At 39.9% G+C, this 14,811-nt stretch overlaps 2 protein-coding genes across 6 annotated transcripts in view; one reads left to right on the forward strand and one right to left on the reverse strand.

The window, feature by feature from the left end:
* Positions 1-12,416, forward strand: part of MAP3K19 (mitogen-activated protein kinase kinase kinase 19) — a 12,990-nt gene extending 574 nt beyond the window's left edge. The window contains exons 2-10 of one of the 2 annotated variants that reach the window (XM_064718599.1): positions 97-378; positions 810-880; positions 1,391-1,475; positions 2,250-2,491; positions 3,055-3,098; positions 5,161-7,572; positions 8,718-8,870; positions 9,086-9,783; positions 11,279-12,416. In XM_064718599.1, the coding sequence (XP_064574669.1) occupies positions 820-880; positions 1,391-1,475; positions 2,250-2,491; positions 3,055-3,098; positions 5,161-7,572; positions 8,718-8,870; positions 9,086-9,783; positions 11,279-11,345 (3,762 nt within the window). In that variant the 5' untranslated portion in view covers positions 97-378; positions 810-819 and the 3' untranslated portion in view covers positions 11,346-12,416. The remainder of the gene's footprint in view (positions 1-96; positions 379-809; positions 881-1,390; positions 1,476-2,249; positions 2,492-3,054; positions 3,099-5,160; positions 7,573-8,717; positions 8,871-9,085; positions 9,784-11,278) is intronic. The other variant, XM_064718600.1, reaches the window with a different exon arrangement.
* A 303-nt stretch (positions 12,417-12,719) lies between these two features.
* Positions 12,720-14,811, reverse strand: part of CCNT2 (cyclin T2) — a 25,692-nt gene continuing 23,600 nt past the window's right edge. For 2 of the 4 annotated variants that reach the window (XM_064718617.1, XM_064718621.1), the window contains exon 9: positions 13,040-14,811. This exon is cut by the window's right edge and continues 4,715 nt beyond it. Coding sequence is in view for 1 of the 4 variants with exons in the window: in XM_064718622.1 (XP_064574692.1) it covers positions 13,008-13,030 (23 nt within the window). In the remaining 3 variants the exon portion in view is untranslated. The other 2 variants (XM_064718622.1, XM_064718619.1) reach the window with 2 other exon arrangements.

Consider the following 14,811-nt stretch of genomic DNA (forward strand, 5'->3'; position numbering starts at 1 on the left):
CATAAGATAGAAAAAGGGTTTGGTTTGTGTGCTGAGAGAACTTGCGATGGGAGCCTGAAGCGCTGCGGTTTAGCTGGGCTGTGTTTGTTTCCATAGGTCACGGCTGCTCTTTGAATTAAATCCTGCCCGCCGCGTTCCCCCGGGCTGAGGGGTTACCGGGGCGACTCGGTGTAAACTCAGCAGCCGCAGTGCCAGCCCAGGGAATGGCTCCTGCCTGCTCCGCACTCAGGGAAACAGCCCAAAATAAAACCAAACTCTGGGCCATTGCTGAAGAATTCCTCGCTGGCCGGCGAAGGAAGGCAGCTGCGAGCTGAAAATGCTCTCGAATTTCCCTTTGGGTTGCTGTGCCTCTTTCACTTTTCGCTGCTGAAGAACCAGGTAAGATTTGTAAGATTCTGCCTTTTAACAGAACATTCTCAGTTATCATTTTGAAGGAGTTTTTTGTGTATCGAAAAAATATGGGAAGTTTTTAGGAAGTTCACTATCTGACTCTTAACAGGTGAACATAATAGGATGAGCATTGTCAGGGATTATCTGGCCTTCAGCATGAGACATCAAGAGTCCTGGTTTCTTAGCTACCTCTATAGCTGATTTCACTGTCTTCTAAATTCAGCATAGCATATGTTGTGGGTTTACCTCTAAAAACTTTCTGAGCTCTTTGGTTCTGTGCATTCACCGCTAAATTACAGCGCTTTGATTCATTTCAAGTACTTTTAAATGCTTTTGTCTTACTTTGGTCTCAAATAATGAAATATAATGCAACACTTGGTATACGTGAATTGGAAATCAATTAACAGTTTTCTTTTCAGGTTTCTGGGCATGCATACATTTAAGGACAGTATGTCTGACAACAAACAAAATAAGAGGAGAAGCAAAAAAGGTAGTCTAACCCAAAGCTTATGTGTTTAAAGTGTAAAATGTAGATCTGAAGCTGGAAAAGTACAGTAACAACTTGAAATTTGGCTATTTGTCAAAACTTAGCAACCATAAAAAATACAAAATCAAAGTCAGAGTACGTTTCTACCTTTGTAAAGGCCTAAGATTTCGTTTATTTTTCAAATTTTTAAATGCTCCTCTACTTCTGTAGAGTTTCTGTCAATATTTGTTTTCTGTTTCTATTCTCCTGATACAGGAGCTGTAACTGGCTTTTTAAAGATGTTCTTTGCTTTTGTAGCACATTGAATTAATAAACTTACCAAAGAAATAAAATAAATTCAAAGTTTTACATTAACATATCAATAAATTACAAGAATTAGTGAAATGTAACTTGCTCTTGTTTCTTTTCCTGATACCTCTTTATAATAATATTTTAATGCCCCAAAATAACTGCATTTGCCACGTGTTACTGGAATTAATCTGCTTTTATGCAAATATTGATGTATTACTGCAGGTTGTGGAAGTGTTGTTGCTTTTCAGAATGCAGACAATATAATGGAAGAAATGCATCAGTCAGACAAAGCTCTAGGAAAAACCAGGTAAGAAGCATCACTATTGAATTTGCATTTGGGTGTGCACAAATAGGAGCAAAGAAGGTTTGTGGCCTGAAAAAGAAAAATATTTCCTGGACATTATTTACAGCTCTATATGTTGTGTAGTGTTTGTCTCTTCCCAATATCAATTATTGGCCACTGGAGGCAAGATATTGCATTAGGTAAACAAATTATTTGGTACAATAAAGAAATATGGTATGTGGTTATTTGACTTACTAAATCCAGACAATAATCTTGTACACAGCTTTAAGAATAACTTAGACTGCACTTTTGTACCTCTTTTCAGTCACAGTATTTATCTTTTTCCACACTTTTCATTATTCAGAAAACAGGTGGCACAAAACTGAGGCTTGTCCACAGAGCCTCTGTTTTTTCAGCAGGCCATAGCATATTTTGTTATTAACAAAGGCACATCTGGTCTTCAGAATTCTCTGACACACTCTCCTGATGATTCATAAAAACTCCACACTGGAAGCAATCAATTCTTGTCAAGAAGGGGAAGGTGAACTGAATGTTTTTAGGTTTCTCTTGTTGCTTGGTTGACATTGTTTGTCATTCAATCTCTCTTGTAGTCAACCTCTGCATTGCAGTCCTATTTCCAGGGAGAGGCACAACCTCACAGATAAATAAAGAAATGACACTTTGGCATTCTGGGATCTTACAAACCTCTTGGTCACATTATTCACCAGCCACATGATTGAACTGGCTCCTTCCATTAATTTTGCTCTGTATTTTGGTTATTTTTATTTTGCCTTTTAGCCAAACTGCACCAACTTCCAGAGCATGGCCAGACCAACAAGTGGAATGTTTTCCAAGTAAAAATCAGACAACATTACCCAGGAGACATCACACTTCTTTATCTTTCACCTCAAAGAAAGAGGATGTGGGATGTGGCTTTGACTTCAGCTTTCTGCTACAGACCTCATGCCCAGAATCTAAAATTTCAACAGCATTTATGGATTTAGATACTTTCCAGATAATAAAAGCACAAATGCAACAAAGTAAGTTCAGTTTTAAAAGTCACAAGTTTTATATATAGTTATATATTGGTTATCATATTGCCTTTATGTCTTTTGCTGTCTTCAGGGAGACTTCAGCCATGTTCACCCTCTTTTTTAATTATAAGTTTGTGTGTGTTTGCAGAATGAAGGAGATAAAGAGAAGCAATGACAAACTTCACCATTCCTGCTACTCAGTTGTGAAACTGAGCCACAAATGTGGAGTGTAATTCTCTGTGCCTGCAGTGATGACATCTTTCTCCCTCATACTGGCAATATTAATTAGCTGCATACTGTGGGTAGCAAACATCTGCAATTGAGAAGCATTTCTTTAAATTATTAGTGTCAAAATATTTTATCTATGGCAAATGGAATTGTGAAGTTCAGTATCACAATTAAGTTTCAACCTACAACTTTTTTCTGCACTGCAGATTTATAACACAGTCCTGCAACCAGAGACAGATCCTTGATCCCCTGAACACTACAATTTGAAATTAATTTATAAATGTGAATTGTAGTCTGTTTAAGAACATCAAATTAATATTTCATTTGTTCTGATTTTTAAGGGTTAACTGTTACAATGCTAAAAACCAGGAACAAGAAATATGAGGTAAGAGAACCTTATGTATAAAATGATCACTGGCAAAAATATTATATCCGTTCAACATCTTAAAAATACAAATACTGCTGTAGTGTAGGTAGTTTGCTTAGTCTTAGTTGTTGTGGGTTTTTTTAAGAATGCAAAATATTTTAAAATTTATTTTATATATGTGTGTCAGCAAATCTTGAGGTGTATATCAACAAATTAGCAGTGAGATGTTACATCAGGGAGTTCTGGAGATAAAAGGTTGAAAGTTCAAAAAGATACAAAACCTTTAGAAATATGTAAGTTAATTAAAATGTGACTCCTATTTGTTAAATTAGATGTCTTGTTTTGCCAAAACCCACAACACTTCTTGGAAATGGTAATTTAAGATTGAAGTTGAATTCCAAAATAATCTTGATATTAGATGATTGATGAAATTTACTGTGTTAGCAAATAAAAAAATAGTCTTTTAGAATTAAACATACTTTACATGAGATTTTGTGAAAAATGTAAATAGGATTACACAAAATTTTTGAACCTGGAAGCAGGCTCACAATTTTACATCTCAGTACTTCACACCATTTTAAATATACTGTATTTAGAAAAAAAGAGAATTTGGCCTTGATGTATATTAATTAATAGCCTTTTGTAGAAAAGACTCAACTTGTTGAATCAGATATAAACTTCAGTGAAACCATCACAGAATACAACTGATCACAGGAAAAAAGTGAAGAGAATATAGAGCGAGAGTTCTGATACAGGATTATAAAAAGGGTTATGGAAGAAAAAAAAAAGAAAGCATTTCAAGTGGAGGGAAATATTTAAGAAAAATAATTTACCTATCCTTGGTGTGATTTAATGCAGCTTTATTTCATGTATTGGGCTTTCTAGAGGTGTATCCTTTGGGATAAACTGAGCATTCATATTAATGCCATGCAGGCTGGACAAAGCCTTCAGAACTGTCAATTTCAAACCAACACATTGCTTTTCCTGGCATGTTCAAACCTCAGTTTGCCCTTGGAATGCAAACAAAAATTTCCTGCAGATTGCAAACTGATGTTGAATATAGACATGCAAATGAGCACTCAGAGCAGATGACTGGGTGATTATTTCTATTGCATTCATTTGCATAAAAATATTCATTTCCTATAAAGTAAAGAACAGAAATGCTATTTTCAGAAAATCATTCTCACTGTTCATCTGAATAGTCCAAACAAAATACTGAGTTCCTCTGATCTGTACTCCTTCAATGTACCTGGTACCTTTCAACAAATGTGATGGGGAGCAGGGAGGAATAGTAAAACACATCCCTGACCCAACAGACTTCTGTGTCAGCTGCCCTTGGTTTTATCCATTTCACTTCACTGCAAACTGAGCTCAGACTGTGCTGTCTCCCAGTGCCCCTAAAACTGTGAGCTGAATCTGTGGCCATTTAACATGGATTTATGTGTTTAGATTTAATATAATGTACCTTAAAGTCTAGAAATAATTTGTTAGAATTGTTTTCTCCAGGGATGCAATGGTCTTGTTTTCCTTTTGAAAAATTGCTTACATGAGCTCTGGTTCCATTGAGATTATAATTAATGGTGTCAGCACATGTTGGAGGGTTACATAAAGAGATTTTAAATCTCAGCATTAGAGTGGTGCTCTCATTCAGGGGAGTGCTCAGTGAGAGAGGAGCTCTGGCACATGAAGCCACTGCCCAGCCCCTGAATTCCTGTAGCAAACATGAAGTGCCACAAGACAGAGTTAATGACTGACAAGTGGGTTTGGACATGTGGACAAAACTTACTGGTTCTAAATCATGGAGAATGACTTGTGCCTTAAAGCAAAAGATCCCACTTTCTGAGCTAAGAAATACTTAGAAGTAGTTCCTGATCTGAGAAAATGAATGCAAATAATGTGCAAAAATAATGTATTTTCTCAGGAGTCTGATATTATACTTCATAATAGGTTTAAGATAGGAATATGTAAAATAATAATAATTTTCTAATTTTTTTCCTAAGTCTGCTTGTCTCTTAGAGATTAGTTTTTACCTTTATCTGTGGTGTTGTACACTATTAATGGTTTTTTATGGAAATTACAGTTTCATTTGCCACCAGTGACATGTCAATCTCTAAGAACAATTCACCTTGCTCCTCTAAAGGATGATATTTTCAATGAAAGCAGAAACATCAAAAATATTTTAACTATTATGAACTTTATTCCTCAGCCTATAAAACCAGTTACTAAATTTTATCAGTATCAGTTAGACAACTTATTAAACAGGCACAGTGAAAAGTCATCAGAATTGATCATGGCCACAATTTCTGATAAGTTCACTCCAGTGAAGGACCTGTACTACTTCAGCATTAATAACTGTGACAAGTACCTCAACCACAAGAAGGAAGAAATCCACAGCCATTTCAAATGGAGGGAGGCTGATGTAGGAATCCACAGTGGGAAGAAGAACCAGGTGAGATTCCCGTGCTCAGTGGTTTGTGAGAAGATCAATCTTGTGAGCCAAGCCGGGTTCTGGGGTCAGAGTCATCCCCACCTGAGCTCAGGCAGTGCTCTGGTGAACTGTGGCATTTTTACAGCCCAGGCAGCATTTACAGTGTCCAGCAACAGCAATGCCTCCAGAGCTGGCAAGAAGCAAAGCAGAGCAGAGAATTGCTGTAGCACTGGTCTGGAAGAAGGAAATGCTACAGAGATGATGCTGGATTATGAAGCACAGGAAGATGCTGAGAGTGCCAATCAGGATTTAGATTCTTCCTGTAAAAATGAAGTGATAGAGGCCTACCAAGCCTTGGAAGATAATTCTGTAGTTGCACTAATTCCCTTGAGAGTAGAAGCTCAAGATCCCTCTGGAAAACAGTCAGAAAATCAAGTCTGTCTCTCTGAACCTGAAATAGAAAAAGAAGCCACATCAGCAGCAACTTCAGAGGACCAGAGTGAGATTGTAGCTGTTGCTCATGCTATGCTCTCTGAGCAAGAGCCAGCCAGGGAGCCACACACTGCTGAACAACCTGCCACAAAAAAGGGTGGTGTCTGTACCCTGCCTCCTCATGTTCCTCAGAGCCTCAATGTTCTTGCTCACAAAGAAAATGACAAAAATAAACTAAAGATGAATAGAAATAAATATTCATTGAAATCTAAAATTAATAATAAGATAAAAGTGTCTGAAGACTTAATTGCTTCTGAAGAGGTTACCACAAAATCAAATGCCAAGAGTCAGATTTTCCCATCTCTGGAACTGACAAAAGTGAAATCTGAGGCTTCCATGAAGTGTCAGAAAAAAACCACTCAAGGACACAAAGGCCACGTTGCTCAGAGTGCTCAGAAAATTAAAAAGCAAAGTTGCTCCTGCAGTTGCAAAAATTCAGCTGTCTGTAAGAAACATGTTACTCCACTTTGTCTGTCACGTGCACCCTCTGCTTCAGATTTTGTAGATCTGAAGTACACTGACATGTTCAAGATAATAAATTCAGATGACCAAGGGCCAGGTATTTATGAGATGTTTGGAACTCCAGTGTATTCCCGCATGAGAGACCTCGATCAGCACGAGGACAGGTTTTACAGAGGTGGTTATTCTGTTCCACCAGCAAGATGCACCTGCAGATCTGCCTGCAGTAAAGGGGGAGAAAGCAGCAGAGTCAGAAACACTCAAAAGAAAACACATTCCAAGCCAAAGAAGATCACACCTGGTGCTAAACAAAAGCAGAAAGGTTTGATCACAAAGGACAGAAGGACCAAGCTGAGTGACAGCAACACAGAGCAAGATAATGCAACACACACCTTGAGTAGCACAACATTGTTCCATGGAGACATGGATCATCAGCTCACATTTTTAGAAGAGCTTTCACAGTCAACTAAGCAAAATGAAATGTTTACAAATTCAAACCTCTCAACTATTAAAGAAGTTTCTTTGGAGCAGTTGTTAGACAGCCAGGATGAATCCAGCCATCAGAGAGCTGCTGCCTGCAGCCAGGATCTCCTTCAGCTCAGTGATCGAGGCTGCAGAGAATGTGTTGCTCCAAGTGGCAGTCTGGTAACAGCAGAGCAGGACATCTGTGTGCCCCAGGGCAGGGGGGACAGGGATGGTGGCAAAGGCTGGGAATCACACCAGGACTCCAAGCCTGTCAATAAATGTGAGTTGTCCTTTTCAGATCGACTGGAATGTCAGTCCCCTACAAAAATATTAGATCACAGTTGTGCAAACACACCTCAAAACAGTGGTTTGGCAAATGAATTGACTCAGGCTTCAGTGATTTGGACAGAAAATGCCAAAAGCCCCAGTCCCCAGACAAGTCAAAACATTTCTTCTTGGTCAGATGCTGAGGATGTGACTGATGAGTTGCTTTGTTGTCTGGCCAAAGAGTTGCTAATGCTTGAAGAAAAAGACACCAACTCTTCAAGAACAAAAAATACATGTTCTAAAATACAAAACACGCAGAGTGAAGAAGAGGAGAATATGATGAATGGAGCTGGAGCAATAATAAATAGTGCTCTAGAGAAGGTAAAAGTAATTTCTTCTTGTAACTTGCTAAGTAATTAGAGTGATGCTTCACACAAGTTTGGATGAAAAATGGGAAATGTGTGCTTATTAAAGAGATTTATCAAGTCTTTTTTCCTTGGGCCAGCTGCCCGCTGATTGTTCCAGTGCTCTGTTGAATATATCTGTGTTAGAGGCTGCATGTCAGGACACAAGCCAGAAGGTACTAGGGCATGACAGGAATAGCTGCCAAAGCTTATATAAATTGACAAATTGCAGTGAATAAAGAGAGTGGGCTGTTTGAAGAGCTTGTATAAAAAGGTTTTGGGCAAGGCAAGAGCTGGAGATGTGGACAGGAATATGAAAAGGCACTACAAATAGTCTTGCATATCCAGAAGGGCATTTACCTTGGGTCTCTGAGTGCAACCAGATACTTTTGTAGATATGAGCCATAAGTATTGGTTTATCAGACAGGCTTATCCAGTTTAATTAATTCTTAATCAAAACTTTGAGCTCAGAAGGCTCAGATTTTGGCCCCCAAGTCAGCTGCATGCCTTCACCTACTAAGGTGTTTCTCTACCAGTACTGCTTCTCCTTGGTCCTGTTAGCTCTTTGTCAATATAAATTGCAAATTTATAAGGAAATGTCTTTCACTACATATTGATACACTCCCTTGTGCTTCTGCAGCCACAGGTGCCTATTATAGCTCTGTTCTCACTTCCCCCAGGGAGACCCATGGCTAGATGGGATAATTATTGCCATCTTTCTGAAGCAGTCTCTTCTTCCTGGGAAGTCATGGCCTGTTATTTTCACCAGACTTGTGCTGCATGTGTTACTTAGAGCATGATGATAGCCATATTCAGCTTAGCAAACTGTGAGACCAAAAAAGAGAGTGTATCCTGCTCTTTTAAGTGCTCTTCTGTCTTGGTGGCAATGGAAGATGTCATGTTGTAACCTTCTGGTTATGCACTGTTGTGATTTATACTTGAAAATATTTATACAGTTTTACCTATATAGCAATTCTATCAATGAGCTGAGCAATTTATATGCATAAAAATCTATAAATAAAGTCATGCCAGGAAAAATGATTCCTTATGAAAAAGGGGGGACCAAATGAAGCCTGTCTTTTCCTCTCTGCTTTCTCCCCACACTGACCATCATCTTTCAAGCAGAGTTACAGTAAAGCCTTTTTGGCTTCAAATGAAGAAAAGGGCCTTCTAAACTTTGATGAATCTACTAAATTACCAAGAAGCAGTTTAGCTACCAAAGATCCTATCATGTGGACAAGAGGAGAAGTCCTTGGAAGGGGAGCCTATGGCACGGTAAGTTAATGTCTGAAGATGCTGAGATGTGTTGGTCATCGTTGAGCTACACCTTATTTTAAAAATAGCTGTTGTCTTAGTCAAGAAATGGGTTAAATATTTTGGATTACACAGTGAGATATGAAACATGAAAAGCACAAAGCTTTTATGTAAAATAAGTAAATACACAAGTTTTGTCTCGTGTCCTGTTTTGATAAGTGCTGGTTTCACTGCAGGTGTACTGTGGCCTGACAAGCCAGGGACAGTTAATAGCTGTAAAACAGGTGGCTTTGGACACATCAGATCAACTCACTACAGAAAAGGAGTATCAGAAGTTCCACGAGGAAGTTGATCTTTTGAAGACATTGAAGCATGTAAATATTGTAACTTATTTAGGAACTTGCCTGGAAGACAACATTTTAAGCATATTCATGGAGTTTGTTCCCGGTGGCTCCATCTCCAGTATTCTGAATCGCTTCGGGCCCTTGCCAGAAGTTGTCCTGTGTAAATACACCAAGCAAATTCTACAAGGGGTTGCATATTTACACGCCAACTGCGTGGTGCACAGAGACATCAAAGGCAACAACGTGATGCTCATGCCCACGGGGGTGATCAAGCTGATCGACTTTGGCTGTGCCAGGCGCCTGGCCTGGGCCAGCCTGGGCGGCACGCGGGGCGAGCTGCTGCGCTCCGTGCACGGCACTCCCTACTGGATGGCTCCAGAGGTCATCAGCGACTCCGGCTACGGCAGGAAGTCTGACATCTGGAGCGTGGGCTGCACCGTGTTCGAGATGGCCACAGGCAAACCCCCTCTGGCTTCCATGGACAGGGTGGCGGCCATGTTCTACATCGGGGCCCACCGCGGGCTGATGCCGGCCCTGCCCGCTCGCTTCTCCAGCGCGGCCGCCGAGTTTGTGCACGCCTGCCTGACCAGGTAGGGAGAGCTGCAGAATGGAAGGGAAGATGCAGGGGGGTTGTGTTCTGGAGATGGCTCATGGGAGCTTAGGTTGTGGTACATATGGTTTTATTGTAAATGCATGGGCTTTTCAGCTTTTCTGGAAAGCCTTTATTCTATCTATAATCTAATACTATATATCTATATATCTATATCTATATATCTATATTTTTATCTATATATATATATCTATATCATATCTATCTATATCTATCATTTCTATATCTAATCTATATATATCTAATCTATATTATATCTATATTATACTATATCTATATATCTATATATCTATATCATCTATATATCTATATATCTATATATCTATATCTAATCTATATCCATATCTATATCTATATATCTATATCCATATCTATATATCTATATCTAATCTATATCTATATCATCTATATCTATATCTATATCTATATCTATATATCTATCTATAAGAGCTTTACTCTTTATAATCATACAAAAAAGCCCTCACAGATTCTCTTTTTGCAGGCCTTATACTCATCATTTACTTTCCCCATAATTTTCATGCATAAACATGGCACCGTTAAATCTTGGACAGAACCTTTGATAAATTTCTTTGCTGTGTTTTGCTGTTCCAGTATTGCTTGAGTGTGGTCTATGTCAGACAAATTGTTTTAAGGACAGTATTCTAAATGGAAGTGGAATGGAATTAAGAGAGAATTTTTAAGAGTCTTGTTTTAAAATGTGTTAAGTGATACCCACCAATTAGAGTTCAGGTTCTGGCCAAGCTCTAGCTCTGCTTGGATGGAATCATTGACAATCAGCCCAGATGTTTTCTGCATCAAAAAGTATCCAAGCCCTTTGGGCTTGAAGTCTAAGTCTAAATTAAGTCTAAATGGACTTAATTCTTGTCTTCTGCAGTGGAAAAATCTATTATCACTGCCAGTCCAGGAAACACCTACTTATTTGAAACATAACATTTATTAGAAACATAAAGTTCTCTCTGTAAAACCCCAAACCACTAGCATTCACACATTATACGAACAATTTTTGTGATGTTTGTTTTGTTTTAAACAAAGCCCGGGCTTCTTAAAATGTATGACATTGATTAGAGATGACAGAACAACCTGACTGACAGAGGCTTAAACAGATAATTATTGCCTGTCTTAAATACATTGTTGGTGCACCTGAAATAGCCAGATCAGCAGAATTATTCAAAGATTTGCAAGGAATTCAGGGGAATAAGTAATGATTTCTTTAACAATAAAATATTTCCATTTTATAATTCATAAATTCCAACAGTCTTTTCCGTTCAAGCCTCCCTTCCTATCAACTTTACAAAGAAAAAAAACCCAAAAACCTAAAAACGAGTAGTGAATGGATTAATAATAATAATAAAGGCTAATTTTGCAATTAGGTTTTTACAGGTTTTTGAATTAGGTTTTACATCGCAGGCATAGATATTAATTTTATATACTGATTTGTGGAACCTTCAATGCAGAGATCAACACAAACGGCCTTCTGCTCTGCAGTTGCTGGACCATCCCTTTGTGAAAGGAGGACAGTGAATTTTTCCAAACTCTTGCCAAATGAGCATGTATTTTCCATGGAAAAGATTTTCCCTTGTGGAAAAAAGACCAGAAGGAACTGGATTTTAATATGACAGCAGAAATACTGGAGAGCAGTCGTGTTTAAGGAGCCTGTTACTGGGCAGCAGTGATTAAAGAGTACCTGTTCTGCAGTGCCTTCCTTCCCTGTGAACACAAGGCCACGTTGTGTTGTATTTGGAGAGACTTAAAAGGAAAATAAAGTCACCATCACTGGCATGCAACAGGCCAGGTAAGCTGGAATGTCTGTAAAATCCTATGGAACAAGGTATGGGCAGAGAGCTCTGCAACTTGGAGATGAGTAATGAGTGTGAGGAACCTCAGGTCATCTACTGGCATAAAATGTACTGAGGCTTTTATTCAGTCAGGTCACCCTTTTGTTTTACTGGATGGGCACTTCAGTTTTTAGCTGGTGAATGAGTTTTTTAGGTGCATAGATCAGCCCTGTGTTCCTGAGGCCCTGAAACTCCACAGGATACTTTGTAAGAGATAATGATGTAAGCCATGGGACTGCCTGTTTTAAATAAATAGTGCATTTTATGGCACTTTGAGGTCCCAGAAGGCTGAGGTTGGAAGGGGCTCTGGAGATGTTCTGGTCCAGCCCCAGTGCTCAGAGCAGGGCTGGCTGCAGCAGGTTGCTCAGCCCTTGGCCCATTGGTTTGAGTATGGATGGAGACTCCACAGCCACCCCAGGCAGCATGCTCCAGGCTTTAACCCCCTCATGGCAAAAGGGATTTTATGGTTGAAGACTGTCTTATAAGTCAAGTTGTCCTGTTGTCCCTTGTTCTGTCACTGCTAGAGTCTGGCTGTGTCTTCCTTTAGTCTCTGAAAACCTGAAGTGTTTCTCTGACCACTGCAGTGGGCACTGCCTGTGACTGGGTGACAGAACAGAGCCCCTCTGCACTCCAGTGGTCTGTACACTTAGTAGAACTACTACTAACTGCACAAAATTAAATAAAATCTAAAAAGGATTGTTAATTATTAATAAAGCAAAAAAGCAGGTGTTAGTATTTAGAATGTCCTTTTGTTGATAAAGCTTCTTCCTATCAAGATGGGGTAAATCTTTAGCCTTTGTGAGCAGCTGGGCTCCAGGAAGAGAGGCAGGAAAACTCAGCCCTACAACTGTTCAGAGCTGAGCTCTCAAGAATCCAGGACACTGACCTCAGTGTCAGCTCTGATGTGATGTGAACATTATAAAAGCAACTTTCCTCAGAGTGCTAAACACATCTTAGTTACTTAAACTGCTTTCAAACTTTATTTTATCCCAGTGGTCAGTCTCCTGACTTCAGAAAGTTGAGTCTAAACTTCATAAAAGCAAAGAGAAATCAGTACTTCTAGCAAAATTCTTTATTAATAGTTTCTGTAGGTATAATGTCACATAACAATGACAGAACATTATGCCAGTATAAGAGAAATCCTAACATCACAGTAATCTTCAAAGTTCAAGCAGTTAACAGTCCTTTTTTGAGGAATATTGATTGGTGCTCATGCCAGACATCCATGGCAACATCATGTTAAAGTATCTTCACGTTAAAGTACCTTGCAGAATAAAGGCAGGAGCCTGGGCATGTGAGCTCTAGTGGGATGTACATAATTCCATCATGTGTACTAATTCTTCTCAGATTAAGGTAGAGTCTTCAACAAAGCTGCAAAGTAAATATGAGGGTTTATTTAGCATGAAATGAAACTGAGATGAGAGTCATAAGCAAGGAAAGAATGGGAATGCTCTAGAATATATAATTAATTTAAAAAGGTCAGCATTACAAACCCCCCTTCTTATGCACAGCTTACAAGCAAAGCTAACATCTCTTGTTGGAGTTCTCCAATATTAAGGTTACCAGTTATTTGCAATCTGTCATGTTTAATCCAGTTAATTACACTGAAAATAATCATTAGAGGTTTGTAAAACTTGAACCTGAGGTTTTAATCAAAATGTGAAAGCACATTTTTGCTTAACCAGACTTCAAGAATGAGGTGTCAGTTTAAGGCCAGCACTTGCAAGAAAGGTATTTCAGTTTAATCAGAGCTGTGCTCGCAGCAGAGCTCAGGGCCCAGCACAGCTAAGCCAAGCCCTGTGTTCATCTGGGGAGCCCTGGGTCACTTGGCTGAGCCGGTCTGGTGGAGCAGCCTACAAACAAGTCTAATTTTGCATATTTCTTACTTGAGGAGATCAGAGATTGCCGCACCAAAATCCAGGTGCCTAATTCCAGGTATCCATTGTAACAAGGGGAAAGGGTGTGAAATCCTGAAAACTGCTTGTTTTTTTCATGAGACTGAGCTACTCAGTGAGCAGGGTCACAATTTGCTTCATTATTTATAGCAGAGCAGGGCAAGCTTTGCTGGTTTAAAGGCTACACCTTCCTTTCTGACACCAGTAAGGAGCCATTGCAGTGCACGCAGCCTGCCAGGCTGTGGCTGCGGCTTTCCCCAGGATTTGGAGCCCAGCTCCAGCAGCTGAGGGCACAGCCCTGTCCCGTGTGAGGGCAGGGGCAGCCGGGCTTTCTCTCCCCGCAGCGGGACCGGGGCTGTCGCCTCAGCAGGGCGGGGCCACGGGCAGCCGGCCCCGCTGTTACACTGCTCTGGAACTACCACCAGCAGTGGTAGTAAAGATTTGCATCTAAAAATGCACACATCTGCCTCTCTTTCCAAGGAAGCAGAGCCTGGTCCCCGAAAACTCTAGAGTCTCTTGAGATTATTTGGGTTCAAATTTAGTGCTGTTCCAGAAAGCTCCGCAGGAACCCATGCAATTCCTACAGCACTGCTATCAAAGCTCTGGCTCTTGCACACAGCAAAGAACCAGAGTTCTCCCAAGGAAGGGCCCCAGGACACACTCCAGTGCCTTCCCCTCCTATTGCTCCCTTCCCACAGGGACTGCACCACGGGACAGCTAAGGAATTTTAGAGGTTTCTCAGAAAACACAATGTCTGAACTATGGCAACATCAGTGTTGCTGTTACAAGTGCAGGAGTATAGGGGAGTCAAACCCCCACACTGAGTTTCAAGGTTATCGATTTAGTTTGGATTTAGGTTGGAGATCCACTTCAGAAGCCAGAGAAAGTCACTCCCAGTAGCAATGGGAGAGAAGACTCCTGGCACAATTATGTCTTTAAGGTGTAAGGAGTTAAGCCTTTCAGAGAAAGGAGGAATTAACTAGCTACTTCAGTCTGACATAACTTCCAAGGCTCAAGACATAAATTTTTAGAACTGATTATGTGCATTTACATCAAATTAAAGAAAGCAAACAAAGTCCACTTTCCCTGCAAAACAAGGACTGGGAACCCTTCCTTGTAAGGTCTAAGAAAGAATGCACGGTGTAGCACTGTCACCCGCCCCCTCACTGCTAAAAAGAGAAATAAGACTGAAAACCCCTCCACTGTTACTACCATGCACAGGCTCTGCCCCCAAGGTACAGAGAAGGAGCAGTTTAA

Source organism: Zonotrichia leucophrys, chromosome 7 (genome assembly GCF_028769735.1).
Source record: "Zonotrichia leucophrys gambelii isolate GWCS_2022_RI chromosome 7, RI_Zleu_2.0, whole genome shotgun sequence".
NCBI classification, from domain to species: domain Eukaryota; kingdom Metazoa; phylum Chordata; class Aves; order Passeriformes; family Passerellidae; genus Zonotrichia; species Zonotrichia leucophrys.